The sequence below is a fragment of the Carettochelys insculpta genome, unplaced genomic scaffold, assembly GCF_033958435.1.
Source record: "Carettochelys insculpta isolate YL-2023 unplaced genomic scaffold, ASM3395843v1 scaffold_0051, whole genome shotgun sequence".
Lineage (NCBI taxonomy): Eukaryota > Metazoa > Chordata > Testudines > Carettochelyidae > Carettochelys > Carettochelys insculpta.
The window spans coordinates 65,778-79,769 of record NW_027439088.1 but is presented as its reverse complement, the minus strand read 5'-3'; the positions used below and the strand labels follow the sequence as shown (position 1 = coordinate 79,769).

The window sequence follows — 13,992 nt, the reverse complement described above, 5'->3', positions numbered from 1 at the left end:
GGATAGCTGGGCGAGAGGTTGGAGGTGACAGGGAGGCTCTGGGAGGATCTAACTGGCCACGGAGAGGGAAGGCCCGCCCAGGCCGGCCTTACCTCGGCGCTGTCGTGTTTGAACACTTCGTAGGTCTGCTGCATTATACGGACGACCTCCTCGTGGACAGCCAGCAGCTTCTGCTGCACCCAGGCCCGGTGCTCCTGCTGGTCCTCCTCGAACTCCAGGTCGCTGTAGACCCGCTTGCCGGTGATCCGCACCAGCAAGGCCTCGCTGATCTGCTGGGCACTACGGGCGATGGTCAGGGTGGCGGCCTTGAATTCGTTCACAATGGTCTGCACCTGCGGGGCAGGGAGCGCAGAGCTCTGGCGGCTGAACGCCTCTCCCTCCGTGCCCCGCCTGGAGCTGGGGGGCAGAGGGCTCCAGGCTTCCTTCCTCTCCCCAGAGGCGTGGCCTGCAAAGCACCCCAGCCTAGGAGGAGAGCTCACCTTGCTGGCGTGCAGCCGGCACTCGCAGATGAAGGCGGCGCTGGCTCCTTTCAGCGACCAGTGCAGCTTCTTCAGGCCCGGCTGGATCTTCTTGTCCAGGTAGCGGATGCGTTCCTTGAACAGGGCCCTCTCCTCGGGGGACAGCATCGCGATGATCCTACGGGGCACGGAGGGCCGGCCGTGGCAAACAGGCGCAAAGGCCCTGGGCCGGAGAGCGTTACGGATCCGCTGAGAGGCTGGGCCAAAGGGGCCGGCACCCTGCTCGCTCGCCAGGGACGGGCCAAGGAACTGACGTGCTGAGGCGCAGAAATCCGCCTCTCTTTCCCTGGGTCTGGCGGGGGCGGCCCGTTTCCCAGGCCAGGGCAGAGCGCCCCTGACTTTCTCCGGCTGCGGCCAAGAGCGGGGCAGGCGAGGGGTCACCCGGCCAGGTCGCCATCAGCTGGTGTGATGGAGTGGGGGATACGTGTGGGGCTCACACACGGTGTGGGACTCCTGTGGAGGTAACTGAGGCGACCAGGTGACACCTCTGGGCTGCAGACAAAGGGGAAGGTGGAGCCTGAGGGGTTTGAATTGGAACTGGGAGCTGGAAAGAGAAAGGAGGGGGCAAGGCCCCGGCTCCAGGGGGCCTCTCGGGGCCTCCTCTACCCATTGTGGGTTGGATTGACCATCCCTGCCTGCTGCACTGACTCCTCCGTACGACGTTGTGTCCTGTCGGCTAATAAACCCGCTGTTCTCCTGCTGAGCGAGAGTCCCTCCTGCCTGCTGCCGGGGGCAGAGCTTGGGGACCCCCGAGCCCCATCGCAGCTGGCAAATTGTGGCGTACCCCTGCCTCCTTGGGGCCCTCCTCACCCCCTCTTCTTTTGCTACGGGTCCTGCCGGTCTAGGGGAGAGACACAAGGGGGGGCCTGGGCCCCTCTCCCCAGGACAGATTGTCCTGACAAGTCTGGTCTGACCCATCACCTTGTAACCCTCCTGCTCTCCCTGCTGGAGGAGCGTCGCAGATGCGGGGCAGGACTGTGACAGACAGAACGAGCCAGGGGGCGCAGATCTCTCCTGCCATCCCAGCCCAGGAGGGCAGGGATCACCCCGTCACGGCCTAGTGCTGCGTGTGGAGGAGCTGCCGTGACACGAGCTCTTGGGGCTGCTTAAAAACATCCTTGCCAAAAAGAACCTGTTTCAGGCGACGCGTTTGCAGCCGAGAGCTGCCTCCGCCTTGCGCTTAGCACAAGACCCCCACACAACCTCCCCTCCAGACACACACCAACGAGCTGCTGCAGGGTGGGGCCCTCCGTGTCCGTTACCCTACAGGGGGTTGTGTTCCGCTCCCATCCCCCTACGATTCAGGGAACCCCAAAAAAGGCATCGTGTGGAAGGCGCTGGAAGAAAGCTCCTAGGCATGAGGGGCTTCACAGCCCCCTCCTCAAGCCCCACAGAGAGCCCACAGCTAGGCTGGTGGTGCACATTACACCTCCCTTGGTGCGTGGGACAAAATTTATTCCGTGCTGGCATGGGAAAATTAGAGGGTCGGAAGAGAGAGAGAAAAAACTGGGCCTCCTGGGGGGCTGTTCAGAGAGGCCCTGTTTTCTCCACGTTTGTCCAGCCTCTGGCGTAACAGGGCCCCCAGGTGAGTTAAGTGAAATTGGGCATTCCCACAAACGGATCAGTTCCTCCTCGCTGACCCTAGGACATCCCCCCGCCCAAGACCAGCCTGCTCTGCTCTGCTCCGCTCCAGGCCGTGCTGAGCGGGACAGCAGGGCTGGCGAACCTGTTATAATCCCGGGCGACCAGCAGCAGGTTCTCCCGGAGGTTGCGCAGATCTTCCCTCCTGTCGTAAACTTCCACCACGTAGTGGGGGATCTCGAAGAGCAGCCGCTCCCAGTATTTGATCTCCACGAAGAGTTTCAGCAGGTGCCTGCAGGAGGAAGCGCAGCAGAAAGGCCCATCGCACCCAGCCGGCCCGCCCGGGGAGAGCCACCAGCCCGGCCCGCTCACTTGTCGAAGTTGACGTCCAGCATGCCGCTCTGCTCGGCGCTCTCGATGAGCAGCGGGGTGTCGAGGCGTTTCAGGCTCTCCTTGTCCAGGGTCTGCGTCCATTCCTGCAAGGTCTTGCGCTCGATCTCGTCCATGGCCTGCACCAGCAGCTGGTAGGCCTGGAAGCTTTCCTCCCCGGTCCCGATGTGCGGCATGAAGTGAGCGCTGGCCAAGCACTGGGAGAGGCAGATGATGGCAGCGGGGAAGAAGCTAACGGGGGCGGTCTTGGACCTCACGCCGCACAGCTTTACTCCCCTCCCGGCGATTCCAGTCCACCCCCGCCCTGCCCTCTCCACAACCACCCAGGGGATTCATCGCCTGCCCGACCTGCCGACCGGGGTGGGAGAGCTGGGTGGGGGTGGGGTACAGGAGCAGACCGGGGTGGGAGAGCTGGGCGGGCGGGGTGGGGGGGACAGGAGCAGACCGGGGTGGGAGAGCTGCCCCCACCCACAGCAGTCAGCTGGAGCTCAGACCTCCACCTTCCTGGTGTGTCTCCGCAGCTGGTTCCGGACCTGTGCCAACAGGCTCCCACCCAGCCCATCCCATCCGCCGGGCCGGGGAGGCTCACCTTGAAGGGCCGGTCGATGCGCCGGCGCAGGGCCCGCAACCAGTGCGCCAGGCCCGAGTAGCGGCACATGTAGGGCGGCAGGAAGGGCAGCTTCTTGCTCAGCTCCCGGTTGACCAGGGAGAGCTCTCGGTTGAAGAGCATGTAGACGTCCACGGCCTTCTTGTCGAAGATACGCTTGATGGCCTGGTGGAGGAAGGAGGCTGAAAGCCGCCAGCCCGTGCGGGGTGGGCCCGGGACGGGGCCGCGCCTGGGGGCGCCCGTACCTCTCGCGCGGACAGGTGATGGAAGATTTCCTGGATCTCCACGCCGTGCTCCACGTCCCTCACCGTCTCGAAGGCCAAGGAGATCAGGTTCTGGGTCATCACCTCCAGGTCCTTCACCCCGGCGCGGAACCTGGCGGCACACGGAGGGAGGGAACTCACCCCTGCCCCCTTGGCGAGGCAGCCAGGGGCGAGGAACCCCAGCGGGTATGGCCATGGGGCCGGCCCCCTCTCACCGGTTAAAATCCTCGTGCCAGAAGGTGTTCTTCACGTCCAGGATCTCGCCCTTCATGTTCCGCAGGGCGTGGAGGTGCTTGTGGAAGGTCTCCTCTATCTCCAGCAGGTTCCGGGTCATCTGGGGCCCCCGGTGCCCAAAGAAACAGGGCAGGGCGGTCTGCTTCCCATCCTCCCAGCGGGCAAAGTGCTGCTGGCAGTCACAAACCTACCGGCAAGCAGCGTCGCTAGCTTCCCCGTCGCGTCGCCCGGCGCAGAATCACAGAACCGAGTTCAGTCCCTGGCCCTCCCGACAACCCTCTAGGGCACCCCCAGCAGAGGGCGTGAATCCCCACTGCACCTACTGCCCTGGTGGTTCAGGGACATGGCTGCGGTGGCTGCTGGGAGATGTAATTACACCCCAGCTAAGCCAGCCATGGTACTCTAGGTAGCTCCACCAAACACCTGCCAGGAACGGTCCCGTTACGACCCAGTCCTGTCTTGAGCACCAGGGACCGAGCTCCTCACCCCGCAGGACAACGCGTGGGGAAGGCCGTGGCATCCCACGTACCTCCAGGAGGTCCTTGCAGCGCTGAACGAAGGCATCCACTTGGGCAAAGATGCTGGTCTGGTCCAGGACCCAGCCTTTCCCAGAAAGCCTGGTAGAAGTGGGCAGAGAGAACAGGTTCGTCGTGCCCAACTTGTGCCTCGGAGGCGGGCCCTGAGAAGAGGAACAGAGCCTCCTCGGTGCTGCCCGGGGCAGCGGCAGGCTGAGAAGGGGATGCACGCCCTGGAGCCAGGGGGCAATGCCTCGCTGGCACAGGGGGTAGGAATACCACCCAAGAGCGCCCAGACTTGGGGCACCTGAGGGGAGGATCGCACAAATGGCTCCGAGGAGACACTGTCTGGAGACTCAGCCCCCAAAAGGCGTAGGCCCTCCCACCAGAGCCCCAGGAAAGGAGAGGGGAGTTTGAGACGCCCCAGAGTCTCTCCCCACTGATGGGGCCAGGGCTGAAGGAAGCCTCCTCAGAAACCCTAGGAGATCACAGACCCGGAGGGCAAAGCTCAAGTACATAATCCCCGCTCGGCTGCCTTTGATCTGCCTTGCTGCTCCACACGCCTTAATGCCTGGGTCTTATAAAATATTGATCCGGCTCGACAAATCTGAATCTGAAGCGGATGAGTACCACTTACACTTAATTGTCAAGAACCAGGCGCCCACTTAAGCCTGACAGCCATAATTGTAATGATGGATTATGGCTTCTACCGCTCCAGAGAATCAGGGGAGGGACTAGGGCACAGGGCCTCTCTCATCTCAGAATCACAGACCCCCCAGGGCGGGACGGGACCTCAGGAGGTCGTCGGGTCCAGCCCCCTGCCCAAAGCAGGACCAACCCGACTCCATCGTCCCAGCCAGGGCTTGGGCCAGCTCCACCTCTAGGGCTGGAGATCCCCCCACTGCTCTGGGGAACCCGTCCCAGGGCCTCACCGCCCTCCTGGGGGGAGAGTTTTTCCTCATTTCCGACCCCCACCTCCCCCACCGCGACGTGAGCCCATCGCTCCTCGTCCTGCCCCCCGGCACCCCCGAGAACAGCCCCTCCCCGGCCTCGTCAGAGCCCCTGCAGGGAGGTGAAGGCGGCCATCAACCCCCCTCGCTCTTCTCTTCTGCCAACTCACCACGCCCCAGTCCCTTGGCCTCTCCTCGCCGGCCACCTGCTCCAGCCCCCGGCGCATTTTGGTTGCCCTCTGCCGGCCCCTCTCCAACGCCCCCACGTCCTTTCTGCACTAGGGGGGCCAGAACTGAACACAACCCTCCAGCCGGGGCCTCCCCAGTGCCAAGTAGAGGGGACCAATCACTTCTCTAGCGCTGCCGGAAATGCTCCTCCGGATGCAGCCCCATGCGCCGGTCGCCTTCTCGGCTACAAGGACTCGCTGTTGACTCATCACCAGCCTGTCATCTGCTGCAACCCCCAGCGCCTTTTCTGCTGCCCGGCTCCTTAGCCGGTCGGTCCCCAGCTTGGGATTCTTCGGTCCCACGGGCAGGACTCTGCACTTCTCCTTGTTCAACCTCATCAGACTTCTCTTGGTCCAATCCTCCAATTTATCTAGGTCACTCTGGACCCTGTCTCGACCCTCCAATGCACCTACCTACCTCCCTGCCTCCTCTCCTTCCCCTCTGCTAGCCGTTGAGTAGGTCTCTGTTTGTCCCCATTGGGTTGGGTGGGGCACAGAGGGGGAAGATCCCCTTGCCGGTATCCCGCCACCGCCTCCCCTGTACACCCTCGCGCTGGTTGTGTAGGACACAACGGTCCGGCTGCCCCACCTGTTGTGCATCTGAGCAGCATAGAGGTAAGAGTCCTTCCAGGCGTTCACGCACGAGATGCAGTCGTGGAGACACTTCCTGCTGGATACCACGTAACCCTCAAAAATCCGGTCCAGGGAAATGTCTCGACAACACATCTGGATAATTTTACTGCTCATCTAAAAGAAAGGATCTGAGGGTCAGCACAGCTCCGCCTGGGCCTCTCGCAGCGAGCAGAATCTACTCCTGGGCAATGACTCTTGGCAAGAGAGTCTGGCGTGCCGTGAATTTCAACGGCAACATGTTCGAGTGACAGGAGGAGCTGAATCCCAGGGACCTGCTGCCATCAGACACAGCTGTGGCAGAGAGCACAGAAAAGGCCAGAGCCAGGCGAGACTCAGAACAGTCTCTACCTGGGCTATATCACAACGCTGATCTGACCACCAGCCGCCACTGCCCGCCCAGAGCCAGGGAGACAATCCAGGAACCCTGGCTCCTAGCCCCCCACCCCAGCAGCTCCCCCACCTTTCGGAAGAGGGCTGTGATTCTCTCCCTAGTATTGTAGTACGGTGAGTTGACCCATATGATGCGGACGAGGGAGATGAGGTGGGGCAGCTTGTCTGGGATGTCCTTGGGCCGCAGCGTGGCCAGCTCCTGGAACGGCTCTTTTAGGATGGAAAGGAACTGGAGGTTCGACTGGGCTTGCTCTGACCCATCCTGCAAAGCAAACCCGGGGGGAGAGGAAGAACTCAGCCCCCGAAGTGAAAACCTCCAGGGGCGTTCCCCAAGGGACCCTCAGAGCTGCGATCTCCCAGCCCTACCTGGATCTGCTTGGCCAGCCTTTGGAAGGGGGCCACGTAGGAGGACTTGGAGACCATGAGGACGGCCTCGATGTGTTTCACTCCCTGCTTGCACAGCTGCTTGCTGATCTCCGACAGGTCGGTGCAGCGGTTCTTCCAGAACTCGATCTCCTCCAGCGGCCCTGTGCTCTCCCGGCTTTCCACCGCCTCCTGCGCCCTCAGCACCTCCTTGATCTGCCGGGTCCAGTGGATCATGGACGCTGGAACAACCCAAGGGAGTTAGGCACCTAGATGTTCTTTGGGCTTTAGTGGCTGAAAATTTAGGACTCCTGTGTTCCACCCGGGGCCACGCACTGCCCCACCCCGGCTCCAGCAAGCTGAGCTGCGGTCTATGTCGGTCCCTAAGTCCCCCCAACACCTGGCCCTCTGCTCCCTCAGAAGTGGCTTTGGCTCCTGGTTCCAGCCATTGTGGCAAGTTGCTGCGACTTGGCTGCGTTCGAGACTCTTTGTTCCACATGGAGGTCACCGGTGATACCTGCAGAACACCTGCAGCTCTGTGACACCAATGTGAGGAGCGTGCTTTCGTGCGGCTGCGAGACCTGGCACGCCAAGAAGGCTTCCAACCGCAAGCCGCGGATGTTCATAAAGAGGCGCCTGAGGTCCGTCCTTTGCGTCCGATGGCAAGACGTGGTCATAAACGAGGGGCTCTGGAGCAGAGCAGGAACTACTGAACTTTCGCATCCAGAGGAGAAAGAGGGGACAACCAGGCCACTCCCTCCGAAAAGCGTCCTCCAGCAGAGCCCGGCACGCTCTGCCATGGAGCCCGCCAGGAAAATGCAAAGACGACGACCGTGACCAACATGGAGGAGATCTGAGACGGAAGGACACCTGGGGTGCTCCTGGAGTCAGCTAGAGGTTTTGTCCCGAGACAAAGGGGACGAGACTTGGAGATGACCTACGCTCCATGCGGAGTACAAGGCTTCAAGTAAGCAGTAAGTAAATTGCAGGGGTGCAGCCCAGTGATCAACGTAGCCCAGCACCTCGGCAGCAGGCTCTCTGCTCCTGCAGGGCCTTTAGTGGGCCGACGCTGGGATTTGTGGACCATACGGTGTCCTCGCTGGGGACCACCAGGTCTGTTTCATACCCTCTGCCTCTCCTTGGCAGCGGGAATCGGTTTAGGGTTCGAGCGATTCCTGGGCACGTGCCCTTTGGCAGGGACATCCAGCTTTCGTAAAGGGACAAACTGTTCCCTAAAATCTAACCTTTTTCAAGGCAATGAAACCAGACCGGGGCTTGGGTTTACAGTCCCCTGACCTGCGCATGATCCAGACAGGCGCCTGCCACCTGAGCCAAAGGAGAATCGCCCAGAACTGTTGAAAGCGGAGAGCCGTATGCGATGGGGCTCGGGGGTCCCCAAGCTCTGCCCCCCGGCCGCAGGCAGGAGGGACTCTCGCTCAGCAGGAGAACAGCAGGTTTATTAGCCGACAGGACACAACGTCGTACAGAGGAGTCAGTGCAGCAGGCAGGGATGGTCAATCCAACCCGCGCTGGGGAGAGGAGGCCCTGAAGGGACCCCAGAGCCGGGGCCTTGCCCCCTCCTTTTGCTTTTCAACTCCCACTTCCAATTCAAACCCCTCAGGCTCCACCTCCTCCTTTGTCTGCAGCCCAGAGGTGTCACCTGGTCGCCTCAGTTACCTCCACAGGAGTCCCACACCCTGTGTGAGCCCCACACGTATCCCCCACTCCATCACACCAGCTGATGGCGACCTGGCCGGGTGACCCCTCGCCTGCCCCGCTCTTGGCCCGCAGCCGGAGAAAGTCAGGGGCGCTCTGCCCTGGCCTGGGAGATGGGCCACCCCCGCATGACCCAGGGAAAGAGAGGGGGATTTCTGCGCCTCAGCGCATCAGTTCCTTGGCCCGTCCCTGGCGAGCGAGCAGGGTGCCGGCCCCTTTGGCCCAGCCTTTCAGCGGATCCGTAACGCTCTCCGGCCCAGGGCCTTTGCGCCTGTTTGCCACGGCCGGCCCTCCGTGCCCCGTAGGATCATTGCGATGCTGTCCCCCGAGGAGAGGGCCCTGTTCAAGGAACGCATCCGCTACCTGGACAAGAAGACCCAGCCGGGCCTGAAGGAGCTGCACTGGTCGCTGAAAGGAACCAGCGCCGCCTTCACCAGAGAGTGCCGGCTGCACGCCAGCAAGGTGAGCTCTCTGTCTCCTGGTCGCCTCGGTTACCCTCAGCAGGAGCCCCACAGCCCGTGTGAGCCCCACACACGTACCCCCCCCACATCACACCACAGAAGCAGGGAGTTTCCGAGGTATGGGGTACCCTTGGGGGGCACAAAGGAAATTAAGTGTTTGCTGTGGTATCGAGCAGCAGGTTTCGTTAAAACCCACTGTTTCTAAGTCACCCTATTTTATCTCACTCTCCCCAAACTAGCATGACAGGGCATTTTTATTCCATGCGTGGGGAGGTGGAATCACCGCGAAAGCGGCTGTAATCAAGACGTATTGCATAAATAATACAATCTACAGCTTGTTACTTGTCCCGAGTGGCACCTGGGATTGAATTTGCATCCACCGTGACGGGAGAATCCAAGCAAGTTTCTCCTGCCCTGCCTCTGACAGCAGCTAATCCCAGACGCTACGGAGGAAAGGGGGCGTTATGGAATCACACCCCGGCAGAGGGAGTTTGCCACCCGGAGCAAAAGCGACTTAATATCAGAAAGGCAGCCGTGTTAGTCTGTGCCTTCGAGAACAGAAGTCCTGTGGCATCTTAGAGACTAACAGGTATTTTAGAGCATAAGCTTTCATGGGCAAAACCCCGGGGCTTTGACCACAAAAACCTACGCTCCAAAATATCTGGGTCTTCGCCCACAAAATACCCGGGGCTTTGCCCACGAAAGCCGATGCTACAAAATATCTGTTACACAGAATCACAGAATCCCAGGGCTGGAAGGGACCTCAGGAGGTCGTCTAGTCCGGCCCCATGCTTCAAGCTGGATCAATCCCCACTAAGTCATCCCAGCCAGGACCTTCTCCAGCTGGGACTTAAACACCTCCAGGGATGGAGAATCCACCACCTCTCTGGGCAACGCATTCCAGTGCTTCACCACCCGCCTGGGGAAGTAGTTTTTCCTAATATCTAACCTACACCTCTCCCTCTTCAACTTCAGCCCATTGCTCCTTGTTCTGCCATCTGACACCACTGAGAACAGCCTCTCGCCAGCCTCTTTAGAGCTCCCCTTCAGGAAGTTGAAGGCTGCTATTAAATCACCCCTCAGTCTTCTCTTCTGCAAACTAAACAAGCCCAAATCCCTCAGCCTCTCCTCATCGGTCTTGTGCTCCAGCCCCTGAATCATTTTTGTTGCCCTTCGCTGAACCTGCTCCAGCAAATCCACGTCCTTTTATACTGGGGGGCCCAAAACTGGACACACTATTCCAGATGTGGCCTCACCAGTGCCGAATAAAGAGGAATAACCACTTCTCTAGATCTGCTCGAAACGCTCCTCCTAATGCACCCCAGTACGCCGTTAGCCTTCCTGGCTACAAGGGCCCACTGTTTACTCATATCCAGCCTTTCATCCACCAGAACCCCTCGGTCCCTTTCCATCGTACTGCTGCTGAGCCAGCCGGTCCCCAGCCTGTAACAATGTTTGGGATTCTTCCACCCCAGGTGCAGGACTCTGCACTTCTCCTTATTGAACCGCAACAGATTTCTTTTGGCCCCATCCTCCAATTTATCCAGGTCCCTCTGGATTCTCTCTCTACCCTCCAAGGAATCTACCTCTCCCCCTAGTTTTGTGTCATCCGCAAACTTGCTGAGGGTGCAACCCAGCCCCTCGTCCAGGTCATTAATAAAGATGTTGAATAACACCGGCCCCAGAACTGAGCCTTGCGACACTCCGCTTGAAACAGACCACCACCCAGACATTGAGCCACTGACCACTAGCCGTTGGGCCTGACCATCAAGCCAGCTTTCTATCCGTCTTATAGTCCAAGGATCCAATCCGTATTTCCCTTACTTATGGACAAGAATGTTGTGGGAGACCGTATCAAAAGCCTTGCTGAAGTCAAGTATATCACATCCACTGACTTCCCCACGTCCACAGAGCTTGTTACCTCGTCCTAGTCCATAAGGTGCCACAGGACTTCTTGTTACGCTACTTAACGTAACTGAGGAGGGTTTCAATAGCCCCAGAAATGCCCAGTCCTTCTTTAAACCCTGCCAGACACAGGCCGCCGTCCGGCACAACCTGCACAGCAGGTGAGAAAAGCCACCCTCACGCCAGACAGAGCATCAAAGTGCGAGAAGAGCCAGAACCCCTGAGCCTGGCTGGCGTGAGGGCTGAACGCGGTTGTTCTAGACGAGGCTGGAGGTTCAGAGGCTGAGGACAAACGCCCACCGGGTGTGGGGCTGAGCCTCTCCTCTCTTGCTTATTACACTCTGCATTGGTGGGACACACCTCCAAGCAGCTGCTGCAGAAAGGGTTTGTGGGGGACAGAGGGCGCTGGAAGTTATTTTGACTTAATGCTGACATGCTGCCATCAGGGATCAGGCTTCTGCCGGTTTTTCTCTGCGTCAGGCACAGGACTGGAGCCTGCAAATGAGGAAACACCCTAACCGCGTACCCGAAGTTACTCACACGAAAGTGAACGCACAGATGCAGGGTTTCGACTGGCTCTCCTCTAGAGCCCTGTTCAGGGAACTGATCTGGGGAGGCAGCGAGGCTCCCTGTTCTCTGGGGGAGTCCCCGGCTGTTTAATTGGGCTCCACGCGGATAATTCCATTGCAGGAGGGCCCGTGACGGGCTGTGGGTTTTCAATAACCAACAGGCCCCAGGATAAGCAGTCCACAGGGCAACAGAGAACCCCAGCCTCCCCCACAGCATGCACTGGTTGTCGCGATCACTGCGAGGTGTAACCACAGCAGATCTGGGAGGAGCTTCTCTGGGTCAAGGCAGACAAACCTCTCACCGGCAGGGAGGGCAGGGGCATGCAATGGACGTCGGGTAGCATACTGGGTCGAATGCTAACGAAGAAGCAGCAGAGACAGGTGATAGGAAACGGGACATCTCGGGAGCTCAACGTACACGCTAGAATCTGCGCTAGCGCCCGGTTTAACAAGTTTCCAGGGCTCTGCCTTTCTTCCACTGCACGCGTTGGTGCTCAAAGGCCTCCGGGAGCTTTTCCAAGGGCTTGCCGGTCTCTGTAGCTTTACCGACCCCCGCAGCCTTGATCCCCTGGTGATGCTACCAGATTTTTACAGTAAAGATGAGCAGCATTTCTGTAACTGCTGTGTTGGGCTGAGTGCGGTGTCCACTGAAAGCTGGTGGTTCGCTGACGCTGTTGATGCGACTTGGGTACGTGAAGTTACGGATCTGGGCTCTATACCGGTAGGAGAAATGTTCTAGTGCTGGGATTCACAAGAGGAAGGGTGAGCACCTCCCACTCAGGTGAGATGGGCGGAACAAGGGAACAGAGACCCAGAGGTCGAATCCACACACTGACTGAGACCATGTAGCCAAGGGCAGAATGACCCAGCAGGTGACCTGATCAGGTGTGAGTACCTGCGCAGGCAGAGAGCTCTTCCCTTCACATGGCACGACAATAAACATGACCCAGGCAGGGGCCATCTTTGTCTTTCGGTGCTAAGCCTGTATGGAGAAGGTCCAGAGAACAGCAACAAGAAGGATGGAAGATCTGGAGAACATGCAGGATGAGGGACACCGGAAAGAACTGGGCTTGTTTAGTGTAGAGAGGAGAAGGCTGAGAGGGGAAGTGATGGTGGTTTTCAAAGAGGGTCACAGAGAGGGCCACTGAGGGCAGGCCAAGGCAATGGCCTTAAACTGCAGCGAGGCAGATTGAGGTTGGACATGAGGAAAAACTTCCTACCTGTCAGGGGTTAAACACTGGAATAAATTGCTGAGGAAGGTTGTGCGATCTCCATCACTGGAGATATTTCAGAGCGGGTTCAACAGACATCAATCAGGGATGGCCTAGATGGTGTTTGGTCCTATCAGGAGGGCTGGAGACTAGCGCTGACCTCTTGAGGTCCCTTCCCGTCCTAGCGTTCTATGATTCTATGACTGGGGATCCGTCCCGCAGAGGATGCATTTTCCAAGACTTTCAAGACAGCAGCTTGTACCATCGGCTGTAGCCCACGTCATGAAATCTGACCGATGTCTCTAATTTAACCACGTTCTCTGTCTCTCACCCTGTTCTCTCTTACTAAACCTTTCGGTTTTAGACACTGGCCCGGCGTGCTGTTTGGGGTGAGGCCTAAGGACACACTGACCTGGGGATAATTATCACAGAGGCAGCCGTGTTAGTCTGTGTCTTCGAAAACAACCAGAAGTCCTATGGCACCTTACAGACTAACATATTTTGGGGCATAACCCTTCGTGGGCAAAGCCCCGCTTCGTCAGATGCACTGGGGGGGCCAGTCAGAGGGGTATTAAAGAGGGGGGTCCCAGTAAAAGGGAGGGCCAGAGCTGACAAGGTCTATCCATTCAGGGTGGAAATGGCCCATTATCAGTAGCATACATCAAGAGAGGAGAAAAAACAGGTCAGCTCAGTCGGGGGTGGGGGATGGAGGCCCATTGTCAGATTCTAATGTGGAGGGGTGAGCTTCCAAAGCAGAGAAACCGTTCTTGGAAGTAACAGAGAGAGAGCCGTGCTAGTCTATCTACCATCAAAACAAAAAAGCAGTCCCGGAGCACTTTAGACTAACCAAATAATTATTTAGCTGAGCTTTCGCGGGACAGACCCACTTCTTCAGACCAGAGCCAGACCAGAACAGACCCAATGTTTCTGGTACGGCTCTGGTCTGAAGAAGTGGGTCTGTCCCACAAAAGCTCATCACCTAATCAATTAGTTTGTTAGTCTTTAAAGGGCTACTGGACTGCTTTTTAATCTTTGCAAGGGGCCAGCCACTCCCAGTCTCTGTTTAATCTACGCCAGTGATATCATCGCAGGACCTAACATCAACCCCACCATTAGGGCTCCTTTACCCGCACATCTACTGATATAATAGACGCCATCATGTGCCGGCAACTTGGCCAAACTGGGCAGTCTCTCCGTAAAAGAGCAAAGGGACATGAATCAGGCATCAGGAACGGTAATGTACGGAAGCCGGTGGGAGAGCACCTCAGTCTCCCTGGACGCTCAGTAACAGCTTTAAAAGCAGCAGTTCTACCCGAAAGAAATTTCCGAAATCAAACGGAGAGAGAACTCTTGGAGCTGCAATTCATTTGCAAATTTGACTCCCTCCACCAAGGATTAAACAGAGCCTGGGATCGGCTGGCCCCTTCCAAGAACGGCTTCTCTGCTTTGGAAACTCACC

General features: G+C 58.7%; 1 protein-coding gene across 1 annotated transcript in view; it reads right to left on the bottom strand.

Annotated features, from left to right (window-relative positions):
* DNAH2 (dynein axonemal heavy chain 2) overlaps positions 1-3,748 on the bottom strand; it is a 61,564-nt gene extending 57,816 nt beyond the window's left edge. Inside the window, exons 1-7 of the mRNA XM_074983208.1 lie at positions 3,575-3,748; positions 3,342-3,471; positions 3,079-3,261; positions 2,472-2,686; positions 2,245-2,391; positions 480-636; positions 93-332 (exon numbers count right to left, since the gene is read on the bottom strand). Coding sequence (XP_074839309.1) covers positions 93-332; positions 480-636; positions 2,245-2,391; positions 2,472-2,686; positions 3,079-3,261; positions 3,342-3,471; positions 3,575-3,693 — 1,191 coding nt within the window. The 5' untranslated portion in view covers positions 3,694-3,748. The remainder of the gene's footprint in view (positions 1-92; positions 333-479; positions 637-2,244; positions 2,392-2,471; positions 2,687-3,078; positions 3,262-3,341; positions 3,472-3,574) is intronic.
* Positions 3,749-13,992: the final 10,244 nt, after the last annotated feature.